Source organism: Drosophila hydei, unplaced genomic scaffold (genome assembly GCF_003285905.1).
Source record: "Drosophila hydei strain 15085-1641.00,03,60 unplaced genomic scaffold, DhydRS2 tig00000001-arrow-pilon, whole genome shotgun sequence".
Classification (NCBI taxonomy): Eukaryota; Metazoa; Arthropoda; class Insecta; order Diptera; family Drosophilidae; genus Drosophila; species Drosophila hydei.
This window is the reverse complement of record NW_022045643.1, coordinates 14,546,562-14,569,847: the sequence shown is the minus strand read 5'-3', so window position 1 is coordinate 14,569,847 and position 23,286 is coordinate 14,546,562. Positions and strand designations below refer to the sequence as shown.

Sequence of the window (23,286 nt, the reverse complement as noted above, 5' to 3'; positions counted from 1 at the left end):
TCTCGATGGGCAGCACTGCATTGATGCGTTTAGCTTAGTCGATTAAAAACATTTTCAAATTTGCATAAACAGTTTCGCCAGCGCATTAGCTGCTTGGCAGCGCAGTTCGTTTACATGGGCATGTGGTAAACAGAAATTGATTAAAACATCACGTAATCGCAATCGAAGTCGCAGTGGCTGTAGCTGCCGAAGCCAGCGCTTAGCGGCGCCAACATCAAGTCGCAGCTGAAATGTTGCACGTACGCGTGCGGCTTTCAAACAACAGTCCGCTCATATGAATATATATTTCAATCAATTCTTGTCGATTTCTGCGAATTTGCAGTTGATTCATTCAATGGGGCAATGCCGAGAATTATAATTGTGCACATTAGGGGGTCCCAGGTTCAATTGTAGATCGTCTATTTAACGTCGCGAACGTAACGAATGACAAATTGAACGGCGATGATGATGATGGTGATGATGATTCACCCACTCAAGCGGGTCAGCAATCCACTAACCTGACCAGCATCTTATCAACATCGCCATAAATAAACCAAACGGAATCCGCGTATGCGAATCCGTGGAACAACAGCCAGTGCCAGCCGTAGAGTCACAGCAGACACCGTAATTTTTGGCTGCAGTCTTCATAAATTTCATTTTTACATGCAGAAGATGTCAGTGCCCTGGCCGGGGCCCAGTCGGCTGGCCAGCCAAATATGGTTAATGACTTGTTTGTGTGTTGGATTAAATATAAATTATATTTTTTGTGGCACGGCCGAGATCGGAGCAAAGGGCACGGGCAGCGAGCAGGCAAATGCAAAATGAAATAACAAGAACAAGTTTCGTAATGCAGCATGATAAAAATTTTATTCCAATGAAATTTGCTTGCATGCCCAGACCGAAAAGAGCAAAGCAAAGCAAATTAAAACAGTGCAGAGATTGTAAAACACGTGAAGTAAACACAGGGCAATATTGTGGACGATGCTTCAAGTGGTTATTTTAACAACAATTTGATTGATAAATCGCAATGTATGTCAATGTATGTCGCCTTAATTGATATCAAATAGAAATCAAAGCTCGTTCTGGACGGATTTTGATTTATTGATGAAAAATGAATGCTGCTCTAAAGCAAATGAACTAATCAAAAACATGAGTGCCAAAATTGCAGCTATTATCGGGCTGAAGTTCTGTGTGTCGTTTGGGTCAATTAATCAAGGGATTTGCGCCACACACAAAAGTGTTTTCAAAACATTTTGGCCCTTAACATATAACCTGCAATGTATCAAAAGGCCAAAAAAAGGAAAGAGCAGGAAACGGGCCGCACATAAAAAAATTAATTTACAATGAGAATATGTGGAAATTTATGTAGGCAGCCCTCAAAAAAAGGCGCCACTTGCAATAAAAAATTGACCAGCACATTAGTTCAATGGTGCGTATGAGTAATATGTGTGTGGAGAGTAGGAAGCAGCAGCTGGAATGCTGCTTACGAAATATGTTTCGAAATAAATAAAAATATGCGTGAGAGCATAGCCGCAGTAAAAATGATGAGCTCTTAGTCCTGTGAGCAGCAGCAGCCGACGAAGACAGGAAACTGCATGAAATTGCGCAAGTTGTCGGGGCAGAGCGGGGCAAACAAGGGGCATGAAGGGGTAAGAGTTGCTGGCGAACCAGGCGAACTTGAAAGCTGCCGACGATCAATAATTTCCTCACAAAGTTATGCAAAGCTGTCAGCCAGGACGGACCGAAATCCCTGCACATGTTTATGAAAATGTAAGCGAACGAAACATCGAAAATCTGCAGCCGGAAATCGAATGTCTGTCAGTGAGAAATTTATATAAATAACAGCGGAGAGTTAGTAAGTAGCCCGGCGCCATTTCAACTTCAATCCTCGTTGCGAGCTCCTCTCTGCGCCCTCCTGCGAGTCGAGGGCTGTCCGTGATACCGCCCAGGCCGACATAATTTATGCAAATAAGTCGGCACACGCATGTCTGGCAACGGCACAAACACCCCTCTAGCGGCTCGCCAATGAATCATATGGCTAAAGGAATTTGACAGCTACTGCAGATTCTAGAGAGTAGCTTTAGTAATAGGCCCGTTGGGCACTGTCACGTTTGTCTACGTGGCGTATGGGTAATGCATCCAGGCACTCGGCACTCGGCACTCGGCACTCGGCACTCGACACTCGACACTGACGATTCGAGAGTGGAAATATCAAAAGTTTTGTGCTTAAGTCTGTCAAATTCAGCAGTCGCCTGTATCGGGGCAGTAGGTGCTGTCTCTTCTGCATTTGGTTTAAGTTTCAGCTATTGTCTGGATGCAAACTTGGCTGTCAGCTGCTCCCTCAAGACGTATCTTTGCTTTTCACCTGCTACCAAGAGCGAAATAACGATAACGAGATAGCAGTTCTACTTAACCTTAATTAACCCAGTAGCATAAATATTTGCAACTTAGGCGTCTAAGCGCTGATACGGCATGCTGATAAGCACACTCTAGTGAGGACTTCCAGCCAAGGCACCCAGCTCCCAGCCAGGCGCCGATCAATAACATTTTGCATATAATCAAGCAGCCCATGTGCGAAGCAGCCATGCATGACCTCTCTGCTTGGGAGGCACGCTGTTAAGCCAACAACTTGACTGTCATTACACTTGGCAGAGGCCCTTGGCGAGGGCCACACAAAAAAGCGTTCATTTACTCAATCGTGCACTCGAAAATGTCAATTTACATTTGCGGCGAGCACTGTCCACCCCAACGGGAGCGTTTGCCTCGAAAAATGGTAAATGGGCCATGGGCTAACTGATGCTGCTCCGATGCGGCTTGGGAGCCGGCTTAAGTTGACTTTAACGCCTGAATGCATCTGTGAAAAACTCGGAAAACGATTCGGGATGCTCACATAGTGAAAGTTTTCGTTCCGAAAACTTTTTATTAAAGTCAGCAAAAATCTATGGGATCTCATTCGGTTTTAAATTTCCTCACCCACTCGACCGCATCTTTCTTTCCCATCTCTGGCTCTGTCTCCCGCTCCTTCTATCTGTTTTTATTTCTCTCTGCATGTGTTTGACAATGTGGGCGTGGCAGTTGGCCCGTCTGTTGCTCTGGTCAAGTTAATTTGTATGTGTGGCCATAAACTTTGCCAGCTTAGACTTGCAACACGCCCAACTGGCAAGGCTGCCCGACCAGGCAGCGGTGGCTCCTCGCTTTCGGACATCCTCTTTTGATATCTCAAATGTTCAGTTGCCAAGTCCGATTCCCCGCTCACTACTCCCAACTGGTCTCCGATTCCAATGGCCACAATGTGTGAATTTTGTTGGCTTATTGCTTTTGTTTGCCGCATAATTGCTGACTTCTTTCTCACACAGTTTGTGTGTAGTCTGAGCGTCTGGTAGACGTTTTGTCCTTGAGCATTGCGCATAATTCATATGACCGAAGCGGCTGAAGTTTATGCTTCGATGCATAGCTGATGCGCATGTCGAGGGATGCTTGCTGAAATGCTTGGTCAGTGGTTAAACTAGATAACAAGCGCAACAGCAGGCAGGATGGCGGAATGGTATCAGAGCATTGGAGGCTTCCCGGCAATCCAGCGCTTCCCAGCTAATGTGGCTAATGGTTTTCATATTGCGTCATAGGTGCGCAGCAGAAAATCAATTTCTTTTCAATTGCCAACTCCTGCTCCATGCGTGGCATTTCCTAAACGGTTTCTATATCTACCCCAGGCGCTAACAGTTTCGCGCCTAGTGTACTGGCGCGGTTACCTGCCCGCTGTCAAGGTGACCCTCGCTTGCTGCATAACAACAAACAACAAACTAATAGACGCATAGCAACTGGGCAGGTAGTTTCTGTTGAGTTTTACCACATTTGCTGACACTGAAACTGATTGCGTCGCATTGAAAGCAGTCAGCAGACTTCTATCTTCGAGCAGATCTCCTAACAATGCCTTGCCTATCAGCCTGCAATGTCCGATTTGTGAGCGCTGATGCGCAGCTTAAGCAGAAGTGCCAGGAGTTGAGGGCGCGAGCCCAGACCGCCGCGTATCGTCCACCCATTGGAGGATATAGACCATTGACATCTCGCACTGCACTCCAAGGCTGCTTTCAGAGAGCAAATGACCAGTTTGCGGCCTTTGATCAAAAGCAACTCAAGCGCAACGAGCGCGAAAGAAGGCGTAATCAGGGCGCTAAGGAGCTTGTTCTACGGACCGCCGATTTGAATCGTCTGAAAGAGAAGTGCAAGTTTGCTAGCATTCATGACAAACTGCAGTCGCTAGAACAGAGTGAGACGGAGCATCGAAAGCAGCTGCAACTGGTGAAGGAGACGAAGCAGCGCTTCAAGCAGATCGACGATGCTCGTAAGGCGCAAGCCGACGGCAGCAAGAATATCAGCAACGTCGACGAGGCTTTGGAGGAGCAAAATACTGTGCTCAGTCGAGCTATACTGGCTAAGCAGGAACAGGAGGAGGAGGTGAAGCAAGTCAATCGCATGATTCTCGACGCCAAGTGCAAGGCAGTTAGAGAGGCCCAAATCCAAGAGAAGCAACTAATGGCTAGAGCCCTCCGCGAAGACGACGAGCGCCTGGCCAAAATGGTAAACGAGCGAGCGAAGGAGGCGCTCAATGCGGACGACGAGCGCGAGCGCCTCGAAATCGAAAAGCGCGCAAAGTATGCACAGGAAATTCGTCAACAACTGAGTGAGCGCGAAAACAAACGCTTCCTGGAGGCCCAGCGGGTGGCTGACGAGGCCAAGCATCTGCGCAAGGCGAGCGAGCTGCTGCGGGAAGAGGAGGAGCGCCAGCGGAGCTTTGTGCAACTGCGAAAGGTGCGCTTCCGCGAGGAATTGCAGCGTATTCGAGACATGTCGAATGTTTTCAAGACTATGCTCAGCGAGCAGGAGCGACTGGCGGACCTGCGTGTGGCTGCCTACATGCGCGAAAAACAGGAGAAGGAGCGCCAGCTCAAGGACATGCAGAAAGCAATGAAGAAGCAGTTCGAGAGAAGACAGCAGCGCATCTTCACAATAGCCACGGAGGCCCAAGAAACACGTCAAACTAACGAGGAGCTTAAGTACCTCAAGGAACGCAATCGAGTGGAGCGTGAGTATCGCCAGCGGGAGAAGCAGATGGCAATGGCTAAGCGCGAGGCCGAGCGCGATTTGCTCCAGAGTCGCGCCCTGCAGGCGCAGGAAATGAAGCAGCGCCTGGCCCAAGAGATTGCCCAAGCCGAGGAAGACTTCAACAAACTGTTGACACGCATGCGAGACGAGGAGGAGAAGCAAAAAAGACTAGACCTCGAGCGCGAGCAGCGCACTCAAGCGTATCGGAGGGATCTGAAGCAGCAAATGACAGACAGGAAGGAAGAACGACGTCGCCTAACGGACATCGAGCATGAACGCATGCAGAAGTGGATGGACCAGGAACGCCAACGAGATGCCAACATCATGCAGGTGATCAGCTCCAAAATTGCATCCATGCGCGACAACTGCCTGCCCGAGAAGTACCTGCAGGATGTGGAAAAGCAGCTCAAGAAGATCCAAAGCAGTCGCAATCGCATTCGCTAAGCTACGAAGCTGGCCGCCAGCTCATGAAATAATTCTTTCATTGCATAGCTTTGGGCGAACGCTTCCACTGATCGCTGGAATTCGGATATCGAACAACTCCTATAACTATGCAATCCTAACTTTCAAATTAAATATAAGTTAAGTTATTGTAAGCTGACCTTGCATCCGAATGAGGCGTGTTTAAATTATAGCTCTATAGAGATGTAATAGAAAAATTAATTTGAATAAATATTAAATTGAATCTAATGCCCACTAATCACAGCTAATATATTATATTTACATTTATATATATTATAAAATATTATATTTAAGCATAGAGCATTTGCAATAAATATTTTCATTTTTAAAAATATATTTTTATGTTTTATTGAGTCTTTGCTACAAGATTAATTTTCTGTGTAATTGATACAACTTTAAACAGCAGATTTTGTGAATTAATACATTTCTAAGCCTGGTAACAGCTGTGTGCCCTGATCTGCACATATATACGAGTTTATACTGAAACTGAATGTTCTCTTCGTGGGCAATTTTTGTTTCGTTGCGCCGTCAGACGATGCGAGGCGCACATGTGGAAAGCTCTCAAAATGGTAGCCCCGCCTGAAAATATACTACACAACTTTGGATACCCGCAAGCCGCAGCTCAAATTAGTGGTGCTGAAATCAAAGACATTGACGATAACCATGACATTGTTGCGTGCGACACAGTTAAGCACACTGAGATCCCGGCAAGACATGCCCATTCCCACGCGCCTCCCGCTAATTTCTTAACATGTGGGTGTTTAGTTTGCCATTCTCTCAATGCATTCAATGGCTCCCGGAGGCGAAGACACGCACACGCACACGCACACACACGCACACACACCCACACACAACAATTACCAGAGCTACAGATGCCAAGAACTACTCCGCATTCCCCATCTCCCATCTGTGAATGAGTGGTAGCAACTTTTGGTTACAATAAAATTTTATTATGCCAGACACATACGTGGCCACACACACACGCACACGCACACACAGGCAGAGGGGCAAACAAAGCAGCCACCGATGCTGAAAGTTGAAGATGGCTCCTCCACTGCCTGACGACGATGAAGTCTTGTGCATGGTTCAATTATCGTATTTCATGATTCGTTAAATTTTCGCATACGCCAAAAAATACGCAAGACATTGCTAGACCCATCGCCCGCCTCTCGGCCCGCCCAGCCACACAGCTGCTGTGCTGGCGGGCAAAGAAAATCCAAACTGAAAAACAGGTTTTCCCCTAGCAACCATTGTGATGTCTACCTACAATGAAGCTGACGCTGGAGACGGGCTGGAAAACTGGCAGACGAGCTGGCTATTCCCCTCCCGCCGTTCCGCTCCACTCTTCACTCTCCACTCTGCTCTATTCGCATGTGGCAGTAATAATTCCAATGACAATAAACGTTGTCGTATTTACAAGTACCAACACACTCCCACCCACACACACACACTCGCACGCTGACATGAATTGATGAGAAAAGTTTTTGAGGAAATGTCAATAGAGTAGCAGAGACAAACTGTGCGTCGCTGTAAGAAGAGGGCTGTCGACTACAGTGGGGAAAAGTGCGCCAAATACACAATAAATCCTGTGCACAGCGCAGAAGAGAAGATGGCAGATATATTAACAAATTCACGATTCGATTTGCAGTTGTGCTAAGGTAATTAAATACTGAGGCCTACCTCGTGCCCAGTTGCACTCAAAAGTCCTTCAGCAGCGATCAGATTTTTGATTAACTTTCATTTTTATGGACTTTTGCTTGGAAATGGAAATACTTGAAAATAAAGTAAATACCTTTAGCTGCTGTACTTGCCTCTGCTGCTTTGATTTGTTGTTGAGTTTCGCCCACTGTTCGACATATTTGCCATTTATAAATATCATGAGTGGCAAAAGGTAAAAAGGCAAGAAAACAGATATTGTACGAGTAATTGGAAAAAGGGAGGAAAATTGCAGCAGCTGCAACGCAGTGCACTCAATACCTTCGTGGACCATACTCAGACCATATTCAAAATTTATCTGCCAGATTGCACTCGATTGTTTTGTATTCGGCGCGAGGGGAAGGCGATTTTTGTGCTTGAAAATAAATTGCTTGGCTTTGGCTTTGCGTGTTATTTGTGAAGCTTTTCTCCATGGCTCCATTTCGGGCTCATATTTTGTGTGCACCGCCAAACCACAATAGTCTTTTGTAGTTCAAAGCGGCGGTTATCTCGTAATGTATCTGAATATGTATCTATATTTGCGTGTTTTAGCTGAGTGTGTTTCTAGGTGACTAGGAAATGCGCCTCAATTGCATACAAGTCGAACATCAATCGCTGGCAAAAATCAATATAAATTGGCTAATTCTGATGACTGTGCCAGGGGCAGACAGTTGTGCCAAAATGAATTAGTGGGCAGACAAATAGAGGGCCAGGAAATTGTTTCAATTGAAAACTTTGTATATGTAGCAATGTGAAATCAAATGAACTTCTTGGCTTCCCATTCAGGCTCCGAGCCGAATTATTGTTTACTCCAAAGTTAATGTTACTGGCGCCAAGCTGTAGGACTGCTCCGATCACAACAGAAGCTCTGTTTGCTTTGGTTTACTTATCAAACGAAACACGTTTTCTAATTCTCTTTTTATCTGCGGGAGTTCGTCCGAAACACCTAGCTGTCGACTTAGTAGTCACACATAGTTCCTTATACTATGTGCACTGGCAAGTTCTTATCAAGCGATTAGATACGGAACTCCTCCAGTGCGCCTAGAAGAGCTCGTCGTGTGTCGACAGCGCATATTATGACTACAATTACATATTGGCTCTATCGACAACAGCTATCATAACTGCGTGTGCTTTTTGTCTTATCTGTCTTTTTGTCTTTATCTCACTCGAGCGCTGAAGAATTTGCAAGATAGTGTTTCATTGGCAAATGCTGGCGTGAACCCTAATACAACTAATTGGAGCCACTTGCAGGCAGGAACAGTGCAGAGCAATGACTTTTGTGGATCGCATACTGAAAAGTAAACAAACCTTATTTACAGTAATTAATTTATTTATAGGAAACGACAAACAAACACTAAACATAATTAACATAGAACAAATCAATACGAATAAATCTGTTCATAAATCATTAGACTTGATTACTTATAAGTCTTAAACATAAGCTACAGCTACAACAGAGTCGGCGACGTTACTTTCTGCTTAAAGAGAGTATATTAGTTTCTTGCGTGCGAAGTTGTTGCTCATAGACCCTGAACGAGTATTACGCAGTTGCTTGGACTGCAACGACTTTACTTTGTACAATATTGAAGTGCCTTATCGACTGTGCGGCTATCGCAAGGCATTCAAAACTATTCGATGCCGGCGGCAGATGTAGACGTCGGCGTCGACGCTGCTGCCTGAAGATTGTATCAGCTGATTGGACAGTCGCACGCTGCAGTTGGCCGTCTGCCCACTTCAAAGCGGCAGCTGCGACATGACTGCGGCATTGTTTACAAACAAACAAGCTGCAGCCGAAAAGCAGCCGCCAACTGCAGAAGGAGTTACTGCGGACCCACTATATCTCTGATGCGGACTACTTTACATTGAGTGTGATTGCGGAATGCCGAGAAAGCGTGCTGGATTACTAAGGAGTCGCCGAGGCGAGTGTGCAACACGCAAACTGCTGAACATCTGTGATTATCCTTTGAAGGGAATAAATTTGCTTGGCCCCGGCGCGTTTAGGCCCACTGTGCGAGTGCAGCGTTGCCAGACTGCCCCATGGCCGTTGCCGTTGCCGTTGCCGTTGCCGTTGCACAACGTCGCTGGCTCACGTCGGATTTCGTAAATCATTTAACGTAAAGTGGTATGTGCATATCAGGTAAACAGTGTGCCGCGCGCTTATCACATTTTCGTTTGCTTCGATTTCTAATGGAAAAATAGTCGAAATTGCTTCGACTTATGGGTCCCAATCTGACGATAAGTCTCGGCCGGATCTGTCGGCTTAGACAGCATTTGGCAAGCTCAACGGCAGCCCTGCTGCACTAGGCGGCGGCGTTTCGGCACGTGATGTGGGCGGCTTGTAGCTATCGCTGCCGTCGTCATCGCAGTCGTCGTCGACTTTGTCTGCATCGTCGATATCGGGCTCAGAGCGATCATCGACGTCGTTGGGTCCATAGTCCAGCGACGTTCTTGTGGCGGAGGCCGCGACCGCAGCGGCTGCTAAAAAGTGCACCTTGGTCGAAGTCGTCGAATTGTTATTCTCGGCCAGCAGCTGATGGTGTAGATGGTGGTGCCGATGGTGGCAGCCACTGCAGTTGCTCGGCGCGCACATGTAGCCCAGTGTAACGGGACTACTAACGCGGGGCCGCACATGCAGCAGATCGCCCACATAAATAGCCGTGATCGTCGCGTAGACAACGCCCAGAAAGCCGCCCGCCAGCACGTCCGACCAGTGGTGCCAGTAGTCGGCGACGCGGCTCAGCGAGACGTACCAGGCGGCCATGAGCAGCAGGAACTGGAGTATGTGGCGCATGACGCGCACGCTGCCACGCCCCTGCCACACACTGTGCACATAGAAGGCCAGCAGGCACATGGAGTAGAAGCTGAGGCTGCTGTGCGCGCTGGGAAAGCTCACGTGGAGCTCGCGTATCTGCTGCGCGGAGAGATTCCGATTGCTGCAGTAGAACTGCTGCACGTACACATCCGCATTGTGGGCATCCGCGCAGCTGGATCCGTCATTCAGCCGCGGCTGGCAGGCATGGTAGAAATGCGGACGCAGTCGGCCCACCACGTGCTTGGCCAGCTCTGTGGTCAGGAAGGTGGCGATGAAGCCAAAGCTGAACGTCGCCTGCGAGCGCCACAGATTGCGCAGGTATTTCCGCATGCGCAAATGCCTGCATCGGCGCATTATCTCCACCACGCTGATGAAGAGCATCGGCAGCAGCAGCATCATGACCAACAGCATGGGCACTGTAATGGTGCACTCGTGGTAAGGGTACCGAAGGGACAGGTCCGAGCAGAAGAAGCCGCGCTTAAACGTGCGCATGATTGCGAGGCAGTTAAAAGTCGATTCGGAGATGATTTGAAAGCGATTCGGAGATGATTCGGAGCTAGGACGGACTAACGATGCAGCTGTTGTCTATTTGTCAACTGATCAGAGTTACTTCCGAGTTCACTTCAACACCTGCTGCTGGCCTAAGCAATGAATTGCCATTGTTCACAAACAGCGCAAATTGTTTATTGGCTTCCTTATCGCCTAGGCATTCAGTGATCTTTACAATCGTCCCACTTCATAGCATCAGCTTTATCAACAAAATGCTCACAATATCGACTCGCTTGTTCATTCACTTTTTGGCACTTGGCGTTCACAAATTGTGTATTTTTTATTTTCGTAGATCTATCAATTCGGGGAGCTTTCGAAACAGGCGGCGCGATTTACAGAGCTCGTGTCTCAGGAAATTTTCCTCAGTTTCTGAGGAGCACACTTAATAGCTCGTTGCAATTGCTGTTCGAAGTAATCACGCGCGCTTTTTTCGGACTCGAAAATGAAATCAATTAACTCTATTGAGCAGAAAGCAGAACTGTCAGGTATCCGTCTCTGGCAGTTGGCAAGCTGCTAGCCAGCTGTTTGGTTGCTTGGCTGTTTGCCTGTGGGCTGTGGGCTGTGGGTTTCCTGGGCAACAATCTCGTTGGCCGCGTTCACTTCGTGCTCTAGTCGGAGCTGCGCGTCGACGCTGACGTTGTGTTTGGCCGACCAAATCTGACTGTGACTGTGACTGTGACTGCGACAGCGGCGATCGTGCTGTCGAGCTGCTCTGCCTGGTGCTCAGTCGCGCTGCGCCCACAAACCCACCACAGCGTTGGGTGTTTCGCATTGATATTGTATTTCAATGCTATGTTTTTCTTATCAATTTAGCTATGCCGGCGGCGGCAGAGTCGTCAGCGCTTTCGACTGGGCCTGGGACCAGTGCACTCGTATTTCTTGGCTTCGGTGTTGACGCTAATGAGGAAACTGTTGAATTGTTTCAAGGTTTACTTTTGCACAGTTTGCTTAGGCCTGTTTGCCAGAGACTTGGCATTTGCGCATAATGAAAGAGTTGCATTTACCCGACGAATACCTATGGAAAGAAGGAGTGCCTTCGCTGAAGCTGGAGCTATGACTGAGGCAGCGGCGACATGCCATGCCGACTTCCATACCCTGCCTTCCATCCCAGCAGTAGGTCATTGCAACGTGACTAAGTTAGCTGCTGGGCTCTGCTCGGATCGCTTGCTGCGTGTCTTTATAGCGATTGTTGATGTAGGTCGTAGCACGGGCCTCTCGCGTAAGCCACGAGCTGCGCGCGGAAACGGAGAAGTCGACGTCGACGACGACGACTTCGGCGGCGAGACTCACTCCAACTGCTGCTGGGACTGGCATGTTACAAATGCTGCAAATGCTGCCCATAAACTGCAGAAACTTTATGGCCACTTTGTAGCTTTACAGCGAACATAGCTTCTTTATGGCAATTTTCAACTGCTCAATTTACATAGAAATCGTCGCATTTGTGACCATTTGCTGTTAATTTATGTTAATTTCAGTAAAAGGCTGACTCGGACTTGATCCTCCATAAGAGACACGTGAATGTATTGAACGATCGTACTTCATCTCAATAGTCTTAAAGCTACATTTAAACAATAATATTCGCTTATCAACCTTTCTATATGTACCCACGTACATTCTTAACTTTTGTATACACTTATGTCCTGAGTCACATCTGAATCCCTCTCTCTCTCTCTCTGTTCAATTTATAGCCTTGTTCTAAAATTCAACTGAAAGCATCGATTGTTGCATTCAAAGTGCAATCACGATTTTATCATTCTTAAATTTGCACCGTGGCAAACTTAAATTGAATAAATTATTTACAACTAAAAAAGGGCCAAGTCGTTGTAACTTATACTCAGCACTTGTTTATTTTTGCACTCATTGAAAGCCGATAGTATTGGATTAAGAACAGCGATACCACACGGCCACATCGCAATAAAATACGCCCCACTTCCATAGCCGGGTAATCCGCAAGCCGCAGATCCACAGCCCACAGCTGTATCAGTGGCAGACCGCAGCACGCGCCACAAAAAGCGATCGATGCTGACCTGGGGGAGAGAGACGACAGCGAGGGAGGCGCAGAAATACCACGAAAATTACAAATTGGATCAGCGAATTTGCAATGTCGGCGCAGTAACGCAAACAAATAACAAATAAATATTAATTCAAATTAATTTTTTACACAATTTATCAAACACGCTGAGGCAGCGATTACCCAACTCTGTCTGGGCTGTACGCCCCAGCAGAGTATGCAAAATTGAATTACAATATTCTGGCTGAAAGCAAACACATTTAACGGGCTGAATGCAGATCTACAGTCGACTGGATTTCCGACCTTGTTTCTGTTTGCTCATCAATTTATAAATCACTTCGCTTAGGGCGAAGAGCATTTTGCCTTGTGCATTTCCGTCCTTCAGTCTATTTGAAACACGCTATTATATATATTATATATATTTATCATGTAACTGTAAATATATATTCGTGCTTACAAAGTCCAGATGTATCTATCCATATCATCATCATGATCTCTCCTCTGCTGATAGACCTAAAGGCATAGTCCACCCACAGGCAAGGCGAACGCCCTCTAAAGCTCCCCCTTTTAAATGATAAATGAATTTGCCGCTTCTAGTGGGATAATAGGCATTAAGCACGTGGGGGACGTGCAAGGCATGTCGCACATTCCATTGCTCTCCAGGTTCAACAGGTGTGGCTGATTAGCGAAAGGTGTAAAAAATGCGATAACGATCGCGTATGCAATCGCTTTTGTGAACCGCCCAACTGAGGCTCAGCTGCCGCCCACTTGGCCCCGCAAGGCGATAAGTGGCAATTGTGTGCATCGTGACAATATTTCGTTGTTACTTTTCTGGGGGCTAATTGTAATTTTGCGGCTTGTTTACTTGTGTACAGTTATTGTTGACGTAGCTGACTCCCGCCAGCAGCAGCTGTCGCCTGTCCAACAGCCACTCTCAGCCTCGAATGTCTGTACATGAAGCGTGCTGAAACTGAAATTATCAGTAAACGTGCGAATCGATTCGATAAGCGAAGAAGTGAAACGAAACTCGCATTAACCCGACAAATAGGAGTCATTAAACAAGGTATGAAAACCAACATATTTTAGCTAGATATTGTTCCATATATATTATGTCATACACCCGCAAAGTAAACATAAAAGTAGCTCAAGAATTAACACTCTTCGGGCAGAGCAATTGAAAAGTTGAACTCAAAATCAATTGATTTTAATTCCATGCACGTGCAATGCACCCAGGAGAACGGGAGCTCAGCCCAGTTATGAAAATATCGTCAGCTGCCTAGAATGCGCATTTTGTATAATCCGTAAACAATTAGTCATTAAAAGAAAAGGAAGTTGCATAAATGCAAAAACGATGATTAATTCGAGAAACGGAAGCAATAATAACTATTTTTAAATAACAATTTATAAACAGCAAATCAACAACGTTTTCTTTTACTCCCCACCACAAATTCTTCGAAAATTATATTCGCGAAAAATAAACCCACAAAAGTCTAAAATACCTAATCCCAACATAGCTCGTAATAATAATCAGCTTAAACAATAAACAGCAAAGCCGATTTGCACAAGCTCAATTAGCCAAATCACTTAATTAACACTCAAATATGAAAATGTTAAATAAAGTAAATATATGAAGACTATATGTATATATAAATATATATATATTTATGTTTAAACTTCAATTTAACAAGTTAACGAGCTGCAGACGCCGACATTTGCGAATTAAGCTAGTCGAGAGCCGAAAAGGCGGGAATTTTTATAAATCGGAACCCGTTTGTCGCCTAAAGCTCTGCTTCATTGAGCTTTCAGAGCTGAGCTTGCGAGCGTCATTGAGCTTAAAGCGTCATAATGTGCCAACAGCTGAGCAGCAATCCGAAGCATGCGAGTGACGTCAGAGGCTTTGGATGTGGTGCACAGGTGCGGATTAACACGCTGTGCAATGACCCACACTGACGCAAAGCCCACTAGTCGTGACTCATGGCAAAACTCCAAGAGAGAAATTCCCAAGCCATACTCATTTGCGAATCAGTCCAAGCAGCAATTAGCCTCCGTCCCGGCTGCAACGTTGTAACACATCAGTGGCTAGCGGCTTGGAGTATCGCGATGCGGTTCCACTTCATATCCACTCGCGAATTATGCACACGCATCAAAAGTGAAGTTGCAGCAAAAGAGAACCACCAAGGGGCAGGACCTCCCCCCAAACTTCGCTGCATATATTTATGCATGTGTATACATATAGGTATCTGGCAAACAAGTTTTCTTTGGAGCAGAGCTGAATAATTTCTTTGGCCGTAAGTGAAACCAGTTTCTCCATATCGATGCTTTGTGGGGACCCGTTCGAAAGAAATTCGATGGCATTTGGTTCGAGTGGATCTCTAACTGATTTGCATAACGATTCCTAGACTCCCGTCGAGGTGCGATTTTTGGGCTGGCCTACTTCCTGGCAGCCCCGTGGGCCATGGCGTTGTGGTCCAATTAAAAATCAGTGTAAGCCGAAGCCTTCATTTGTATATAAGTTAAATAAAAACAATATAATTTTTAATTATTTATAGCTTGTTGACGGGCTCGCTTGCCCGTTACCAGGCAACAACTGGTAAGCCAGGGAACTCCGGGGCTAGTGGGTGCGAATGTAGCACGCGTAGAGCGTAGAGTGTAGAGCGGTAGCAATACGAGCATTTGAGTACTTGCAATCTCATGTGACTGACAGACCGCAAAGAGCTGCCACAGCACCAGCTGTCATTCAGAACAGACAGACACACACAGAGAAAGAGAGCGAGAGAAAGAGAGCGAGCGAGCGAGCGAGCGAGAGAGAGGGAGAGGAGAAAATCACGGCCAAGTTGGGCCCAGAGCCAGACAAGATATTCAAGCAGCGCAGCTCGGTTAGTTAAGCGCGGTTTGGCATTCGGTTGAGACCTCTGCTATTAACGCATCTTCACTTCGGAGTCGCTCGATCGCCATGTCCAAGTACACAAAGCTGGTCCGCGGCATCTGCGATCTACTGCTGTGGGTAGCCCTCATGGGCGGAATTCTGGCGCTGATCAAGCTGGTGAAGCCCTTCAAGCGCGGCTTTTTCTGTGGCGATGAGTCACTGGGCTATCCGCTGAAGGAGAACACGATTGGGGCGGCATTGCTCATAGGCGTGGCAGTGGCTGTGCCCACGTGCGTGATCATCGTAGTGGAGCTATTCAAGCAGCTGCCCAGTCGGGAGGCGGGCGCACGCGAGAGGCGCGATGGCTGTCGGCTGGTGCATCGGATGGCGCAGCTGTACAAGCAGGCTGGATACTATCTGTTTGGCCTGGCCATGCTGACGTTCTCCACGCTACTCACCAAGCTGTGCATTGGACGTCTGCGACCACATTTCTATGCCGTTTGCCAGCCGCTGCTGCCCGACGGCTCCACCTGCCACGATGCACTGAACGAGGGACGCTACATCGATAGCTACACTTGCAGCAACCCCAACATGACAGACTTTCACTTCGATCAGCTGAACCAGTCGTTTCCCAGTGCTCACGCAAGCATCATGATTTACTCAATGCTCTACCTGGCCATCTACCTGCAGGCGGCGCTCAGCACCCGCATCTCCAAGCTGCTGAAGCACCTGCTGCAGTTTCTGTTCGTGATGTTCGGCTGGTATGTGTCGCTGACCAGGATAACCGACTACTGGCATCACTGGTCGGACGTTTTGGCTGGCGCGCTGTTCGGCGTCCTGTTCGCCTGGCTGACCAGCCTGTACGTGGCCGATCTGTTCGCATTCAAGCGCTGGAATCGCACTGGCTACTCGGCCAACACGCTGAAGAAGAGCCAGGTGTCGCCCAAGAGCTCCACCAAGTCGCAGTCCAATGCCGCCGCAGTTGCAGTTGCTGCTAGTGTCGTGCCACCTGCACTGCCTGCCTACACCTTTGGCACCCTGCCCTACCTAGCGGCTCATCCGGCTCAAGCGCAATATGCCCAGACATACCACAACTATGGATACGTGCCCTGATCTGGTGGCAGCAGCAGCTTCGATAGTGAGGCAAGCGCCAGCAGCAGTAGAGCAAATCTCGCACAAATCTTTGTTTTGTTTTTCATATTTTAGCATAATAAACACTCGATATTAATAATATAATGTATAGGAATGTTTCACTTAAAAGAAAGTTGATAAATGACTCAAACGAACTGGGCAATGAGCTGCTGATCGATTGGCGCCCTCGAGTCAATTTAGAAAGCTCTGCCATCGATCGGAGATATCTGCAAAGATCTAGCGAAGCTCTTACTCAGAGTCAGCTAAGTGGAACGCCTCACCGATCGCTGCACGCATAGCTAATCTCCCTGGGCAACTGAAGGATTTCAACCGAAATACGCTTTGCGAATGAGCAGCTGAAACTCCAGACTTTCATGACTATTCGATTTCCATTTAAAGCTCTGAGTCGGTGACTTCCTTCGTTGTGTCTTAGAATGCTCTGTATAGGTTTACAGTTAGTTTAGCTGTTCTTGGGCAGATTGAATTCAACATATGGCTGAATGGCGCGAGTTTCCAGAAGAGCCACAACTTCTCGGGAGTAGCAAAAAGTCAACAAAGCACATTTCAATAGCCCAAATTAGATATTGCCAAGTAGACGCCAGCCAGTTAAGAGACGAGGAATAAATTAATAAAGATTTGCATACTTGAGCAATCGATAAGCAGCATGGGAATGCGACAGCTCGACTCGGACTTTGGCTGTGCATTGTTACCAAGTTTCCGAGCGAACAGCCCAACACAAAGAACGTGGCGAGCTAAGTGGCTGGGGGCTTTGAAACAAGTTTCGCATGGTGGCAGCTAGCGCGGCCCTCGTAACTTCCATAGACATGTAAATTAGCCACGAGCCCAGCTGCAAGACCCACCGGCCTCACCATCCAAGCAGCACCATCCAAGTAGTGTCAAAATGTGCGGCAATCCTAACACGCGACTGCTCTCGCGGCTTATCATCGACTTTCTGCTGCTCCTGGCTGTCTACTGCGTCGCTTTGGTGGTGCTGCCTCAGCAGCTGGCGACAGCTCAACGCGGCTTCCATTGCAGTGATGCCAGCCTGCGCTATCCGTACCATCAGCCTCGGCTGACCAAGGCGCACCTGACCCTGGCAGTGGTGGCGCTGCCAGCGGCGTTCATTTTGGTCGTGGAGATGCTGCGGGCTGCTCTTCTGCCCAGCTCGGCGGAATTGAAGCAGCGTTTCGTGTTCGTCGGTGCTCGCATTCCCAGCTTCATCAGCGAGTGCTACAAAGTCATCGGCGTCTACCTGTTCGGCTTGGGCCTGTCGCTCCTAGTTATAAGAGTGAGCAAGTCTTCCACTGGCCGACTGCGGCCGCACTTCTTCGATGTGTGTCAGCCCAGCTGGGGAGCTGCTGAAGAGGCCATGGAAAGCTGCGCCTCGCAACCCATAAGCAATGCTACTCGCTACATTGAGCACTTCAGCTGCACCGAGTTCGCTGCCTCACTGGAGCTGCTCGCACAGGTGCGTCACTCATTCCCCAGCGGCTTTGTGACCACCACTAGCTACGCCATGGTCTTTCTGATCTACTACATGCAAGCTCGACTCTTTGCGCCCTGGCTGAGAGTGTTGCGTGCTACGCTCCAGTTGGCCTGCGCAACAATGGCTCTGCTGGTGTGTGTGGAGCGCCTCTCCACCTACCAAAATCATCTGTCGGATGTGGCTGCCGGCCTAGCTGTGGGCTTCCTTCTAGCCTCATTCATGGCCATCTTTGTGTCCCACCTGTTCAGACAAGTGAGAGTGAAGCGTCGTCAGTGGCCTCGAAATGAACAGATATACGGCTATGCAGGCTACTATAATCGCGCCACATATGGTTATTGAACGATAAGCAAAAACAATTATTCAATATCTGTAAACAAAAGCAGTCTTTGATGTAGCTCAGCTAAGTAATCAAACCATAGCTAAGTTCTAAACCAATAAAACCTTTCAACGACAAGCTTACGATCCACACAGCAAGTGATCACAATCCACAATAAACTTTACACTCAGCACACCAAAGCCTCGTTCTCTCTCTCTCTCTCTTATTGTTTCTCTCAGCGACGAATAAGTGAAAGAAACAGCAACAAGTGGGCAAAAGCGATTTGTTTACAAAGTGAACAAGAAAGAGCGCTCGCATTTGTTTTCAATCAGTTGCGATCGTAAAGCGACGCTTGGAAGTCTAACTCGGATCAATTCAGTAGCAGCGATCGTAAAGCCAATAAAACGCCGTTAAGTTCAATATCGCGGTTAATGTGCGGTGAGCTACTGTGAGCAATAAATAGAAATGAAAGCTACTAATAGCAGCTATGAAATATGCATTAACAAAGAAATACGAGTGAGTAGAGCTTCTATTAATAAATGGCATGCCTACAAGGCTTAAATTGATTTTAGCTTTAAAGCTTTTACGTCCTTTCGCCATGTTTTGCACTTATTTTGAAGCATGCTGAAAATAAAAAACAAATAATAATAATAATAATGCATTTAACGACGGAGTTCAAAGTGCATTTTAAAATGCCAGCAGTTGACCCGCACAAACAGAGGCAAAATAAGCGCCAGTTGCTGCATTCGAGCTACGCTTACATATGCTAAAAAACAAAATAAAAAAACAAAAAGTGAAGCATACAGAGACGAGAGCCTTAATTCAATCAAATGTCGCTTATTCATTCAATTAAAGGTCGCGCCATTTGACGTCCCACAACGACTACAAATACGAAATACGAATACGAATACGAATACGAATATGAGTGCGAGTAGCCACTTGGCGGGTAGGTGGAGTCGCTGCATATTTCAGAGTATGCTTTTTATGCTAGTAAACGAAGGGAAGTAGGGTATATTGCTGCTCGAGTCTGTTTGACACTGTCTGAAGTAAAATTCTTATCTGGCAAACGATCAAAGCTGCAATTAGTTAAAGTCAAAAACTGAAAATAAATTTGAGTGGTATCCACGCTGAAGTGAACGAGCATGATGTACTCGATTGTAAGAGTAAATCAAATACAGTTAGCTTCTTAGTAAATTTAGCCAAAAGCTGTGTGTGATCGAGTAAGCGACGATCGGCCTGTATTCTAAAAATTATAAGATGACTATGTCTGAACAAATTCAGTTGACAAATTAATTGGAGTGTGAACGAGTATTACGCAGTCTGCTGCATGCGACTATAAAACTCAAATGGTGTTTTTAATACAATTAACTGTTCAACTTTGTGCATGTAAAGTGCATGTCGCATATGCTTTGGGGACAGCACTCAACTCCATTGGCCAGACGGCGTCTACGAGCGCAGGGTTCAGCCAGAGATCAAAGCGCACAATGAGAGCCATTCTTGTTCTTGGAGATGCAGCGGCAACAGATTAGCGTGTTCGCATTGCACTCTTAGCTGCCGCCTTATAGACGATAAAGCGAATCTGCAATCGAGTGCGTGCGACTCGCCCATTTTATGCATCATTTGCCCGGAACAATAGGCGGCCACTTAGCGAGCCATGAGTGAATCACTCTCGAGGCAGCTTTGACCCCGAGATATGCTGCTCATGGCAGGTGAGAGCGATAAACGCAGCAGAGAACCCATTGTTTACCAACCGAATTTATCATTCAAATAAGCTGAGCATCAATGAATTGGCACAAAAACCGCTCCGAGTGACGAATCTGGCGCGGCAGCCTTTAGTGAGCGACTGCGCTATCTGGAACACGCTTTTAGTTATCTTATCAAAATGATCTTGAACGGCTTTTTGCTTGCGCTTATCAAGTGCCACAAAATTGCTACACTGCGCGAAAGGCCGCAACGTTGCGAAATTGGCATTTGCGCTACTCTTGAATAATTCTAGCTTGCTTTATTCCGGCCTAATTTATCGATGCCGTTTTTCCTTACAGTGCACACCCGCCGACTGCGAACACAAGGCGAATTGCTTGTTGTCTAATCTAGAGCTAAGCAAACTACTATAGCTACTCGGGTACATAGCTTTGATCTAACGTAAAATACAACTGTGGCGCAGTGCGAGAGCGAGAGCGGCACAGTGAAGGAGGGGCCTTCCAAAACAATGTGAGAGGAGTTCCGTCGTGCATGAAATGATCGTTAAATTAAAAGAACGTTACCCACTCGAGGCCAGATCAGTCAGCCGCTGACAACGAACCCGCAACGACGCCAACGAATTCGTCGGGTATAAAAAATAAAAACCAACGAACCCAAAGTTAATTAGACAGCATAAAATTTGAAATATTAACTAATTAAAAACGCATTGAGACCGGCGGCGACCCAGTGACTAGCGAGAAGCGGTAAAATGCGGGACGGCGACAACGAAAATAGCACAGCCCCCGTCGGCCGGACGGACAGGGAAGTGCGACGAGCCTCTGCCGCACAGCGCCAAACACTGCGACGCTTCCTCATCGAACTACTCATCATTGTGGTGCTGACGATACCCATCTATATCTGCGAGTTCGCCGTGGAGCCAGTGCGGCGCGGCTTCTTCTGCGACGACGAGAGCATACGATACCCGTTCCAGGACAACACTGTGACGCCCGTGATGCTGGGAGTACTGGCGGGCGGCCTGCCCTTCCTCACCTTTGTTATAGTCGAGTATGTCAGCTCCATGCGTGCCGGCGAGCTCTCATCCACGGTGGAGCTGCTGGGCTGGCACTTGTCGGCCTGGTATGTGGAGCTGGGCCGGCAGCTAACCTATTTTGGGTTCGGCCTGCTACTGACCTTTGACGCCACCGAGGTGGGCAAGTACACGATTGGACGGCTGCGGCCACACTTCATGGCTGTGTGCCAGCCGCAGCTCAACGACGGCAGCCTGTGCAGCGATCTCATCAATCTGCATCGCTATGTAGAGGACTACGAGTGCGCCGGAGAGGGCTTCACCGTTGCGGATATCCGGCAGGCGCGCCTCAGCTTTCCCAGCGGACACTCGAGCATCGGCTTCTACTCGCTGCTTTACACGGCCCTCTATCTGCAGCGCAAGTTGACCTGGCGCAGCTCCAAGTTGATGCGCTACTTTCTGCAATTCGTCCTCATAATGCTGGCGTGGTACACCGCGCTGAGCCGCGTCATGGACAGCTGGCATCATTGGTCCGATGTGCTGACCGGCTCGCTGCTGGGCATCGTGGGAGCCCTGCTAACTGCCCACTACATTGCCAAGCTGTTCAGGTCCCCCTCCTTCCAAGATGTCAGCCTAGGCGGCACACTGCGCCGCGAGGACACCTCGGCCACGCTACAGGAGGTCTGCCCCAGCACTCCTCCTCCATACTGTGTGAATAACAGCTACAACGACGATCAGTATTGCACCAAAGTATAGGCGGATCGCCGATCGCCGATCGCCGATCGCAAAGCGGAAACTTGTAATTAAACATTCCAAATCAAATAAAGTACGGCGTAACTGAAAATATTTGAGAAACAGAGTTGAAACTTACATGCTAGAGCACCCAAGTAGCTTATAACCCTTACGTATTTTGTAGTATTATACATAACCCATAAGTCTTTCGTAGTCCATTACCAAATCGTTCCAATGCATTTGTAAAGATTTCACTCATTCCATGTACTTCTAGAACTAAGCCTCATGCAATTGTCTACATGTTGTTCATGTTATTTTTGTAATAAACCACATAAATATGATAAATACATTATATAAATATACGAGTTGTGGGGAGCAGCCTACCCAACATATATTTTGCAGTCAGCTGCAGAGTTTACAGTTTCCTGAACAATTGTTTAACTAATATTATCGTATACTTATGTGTTTATTATGCTTATAGATATGTGTAATAAAGTGTACCTCTTAAAAATAAATATGAAGTTAATAAGTTGAGTAATTCCTTATGTCGACTTTCATCGTTAATAATCATATACTGACGTGTATATATAATGATATACTTATATAAAATATATAATAAATTATAATATAAAATATATATAAAATATATAATAAATATATATATATAATAATAATAAATATATATATATATATATATATATATATATATATATATATATACATATATATATTTATGTATATATGACAGCATCTCTCTTAAATATTAAGGCTTAAAGTTTTTATGGTGGCATAAATACAAAAGGTACCAATGATGATGATGAGTAACATTCAAAGCTCACGCTTCGTTGAACTGAGTCAAATTTCAATTTGAATTCCTGCATGTTCTGCGTATTCATAAACTCCAAAATTCCCTTTGTTCCACGCTTACCCATATTTTTAATCAATTTATCTACAAATTGCACCAAAATAGCATAATTGTTTTATTGTTGTTTTTAAAAAGAACTTGTTATCTGTGTGATTCACAAGATAAACATAGAAATTTGTATTCACTCTAGCTGTATCAAGGGCTAGCGTACTAAGCAACTTCTTTGCGGCTGTTTAATGTGCAGAGTGATCTTTCTGAATCCGGGGGTAAATTTATTACAGGGTATTACATGCGCGCCTTCTTTCTGTGGCAAATGTTTTAGCTGCGTCATCCGCACGGCACACGAATGAAGAGAATGGCATAGATAGTAAACTTTATTTTGGTTCGGTCTTTCTTTGAATGATCGTGGGAATTCGTGTGGCTCAAGTTGAGCGCAAGCTTTGTTCATCTCAAATTTCGGCATTGTGACTCAAGTGGTTCTGATAATTCCAATTGGACTCTAATAAAATTGTATATGGAGCTTTCGAACTGCAGTATTAGAGCAACGATCAGACTGAAAGCTTTGCCCGAAA

General features: G+C 46.6%; 5 protein-coding genes across 5 annotated transcripts; 4 read left to right on the top strand and 1 right to left on the bottom strand.

The window, feature by feature from the left end:
- Positions 1-3,906: 3,906 nt before the first annotated feature.
- LOC111597611 (cilia- and flagella-associated protein 45) lies at positions 3,907-5,526 on the top strand. Its single transcript, XM_023312409.2, has one exon. It carries the CDS (start codon positions 3,907-3,909, stop codon positions 5,524-5,526), a length of 1,620 nt encoding a protein of 539 aa, XP_023168177.2.
- A 3,142-nt stretch (positions 5,527-8,668) lies between these two features.
- LOC111597612 (putative phosphatidate phosphatase) lies at positions 8,669-11,327 on the bottom strand. Its single transcript, XM_023312410.2, has one exon. The coding sequence runs from the start codon at positions 10,541-10,543 to the stop codon at positions 9,500-9,502; it is 1,044 nt and encodes a 347-aa protein (XP_023168178.2). The 5' UTR covers positions 10,544-11,327; the 3' UTR covers positions 8,669-9,499.
- Positions 11,328-15,165: 3,838 nt separating this feature from the next.
- On the top strand, positions 15,166-16,649 carry LOC111597613 (putative phosphatidate phosphatase). Its single transcript, XM_023312411.2, has one exon. It carries the CDS (start codon positions 15,565-15,567, stop codon positions 16,588-16,590), a length of 1,026 nt encoding a protein of 341 aa, XP_023168179.2. The 5' UTR covers positions 15,166-15,564; the 3' UTR covers positions 16,591-16,649.
- Positions 16,650-17,345: 696 nt separating this feature from the next.
- Positions 17,346-18,601, top strand: LOC111597615 (putative phosphatidate phosphatase). The gene has a single exon (XM_023312414.2). The coding sequence runs from the start codon at positions 17,510-17,512 to the stop codon at positions 18,431-18,433; it is 924 nt and encodes a 307-aa protein (XP_023168182.1). The 5' UTR covers positions 17,346-17,509; the 3' UTR covers positions 18,434-18,601.
- A 1,774-nt stretch (positions 18,602-20,375) lies between these two features.
- On the top strand, positions 20,376-21,972 carry LOC111597614 (putative phosphatidate phosphatase). Its single transcript, XM_023312413.2, has one exon. The coding sequence runs from the start codon at positions 20,860-20,862 to the stop codon at positions 21,871-21,873; it is 1,014 nt and encodes a 337-aa protein (XP_023168181.2). The 5' UTR covers positions 20,376-20,859; the 3' UTR covers positions 21,874-21,972.
- The last annotated feature ends 1,314 nt before the right edge of the window (positions 21,973-23,286 follow it).

Excerpts from the sequence above, each read along its gene's own strand:
- LOC111597611 (XM_023312409.2), top strand. The coding sequence starts at position 3,907 with ATGCCTTGCCTATCAGCCTGCAATGTCCGATTTGTGAGCGCTGATGCG.
- LOC111597612 (XM_023312410.2), bottom strand. The coding sequence starts at position 10,543 with ATGCGCACGTTTAAGCGCGGCTTCTTCTGCTCGGACCTGTCCCTTCGG.
- LOC111597613 (XM_023312411.2), top strand. The coding sequence starts at position 15,565 with ATGTCCAAGTACACAAAGCTGGTCCGCGGCATCTGCGATCTACTGCTG.
- LOC111597615 (XM_023312414.2), top strand. The coding sequence starts at position 17,510 with ATGTGCGGCAATCCTAACACGCGACTGCTCTCGCGGCTTATCATCGAC.
- LOC111597614 (XM_023312413.2), top strand. The coding sequence starts at position 20,860 with ATGCGGGACGGCGACAACGAAAATAGCACAGCCCCCGTCGGCCGGACG.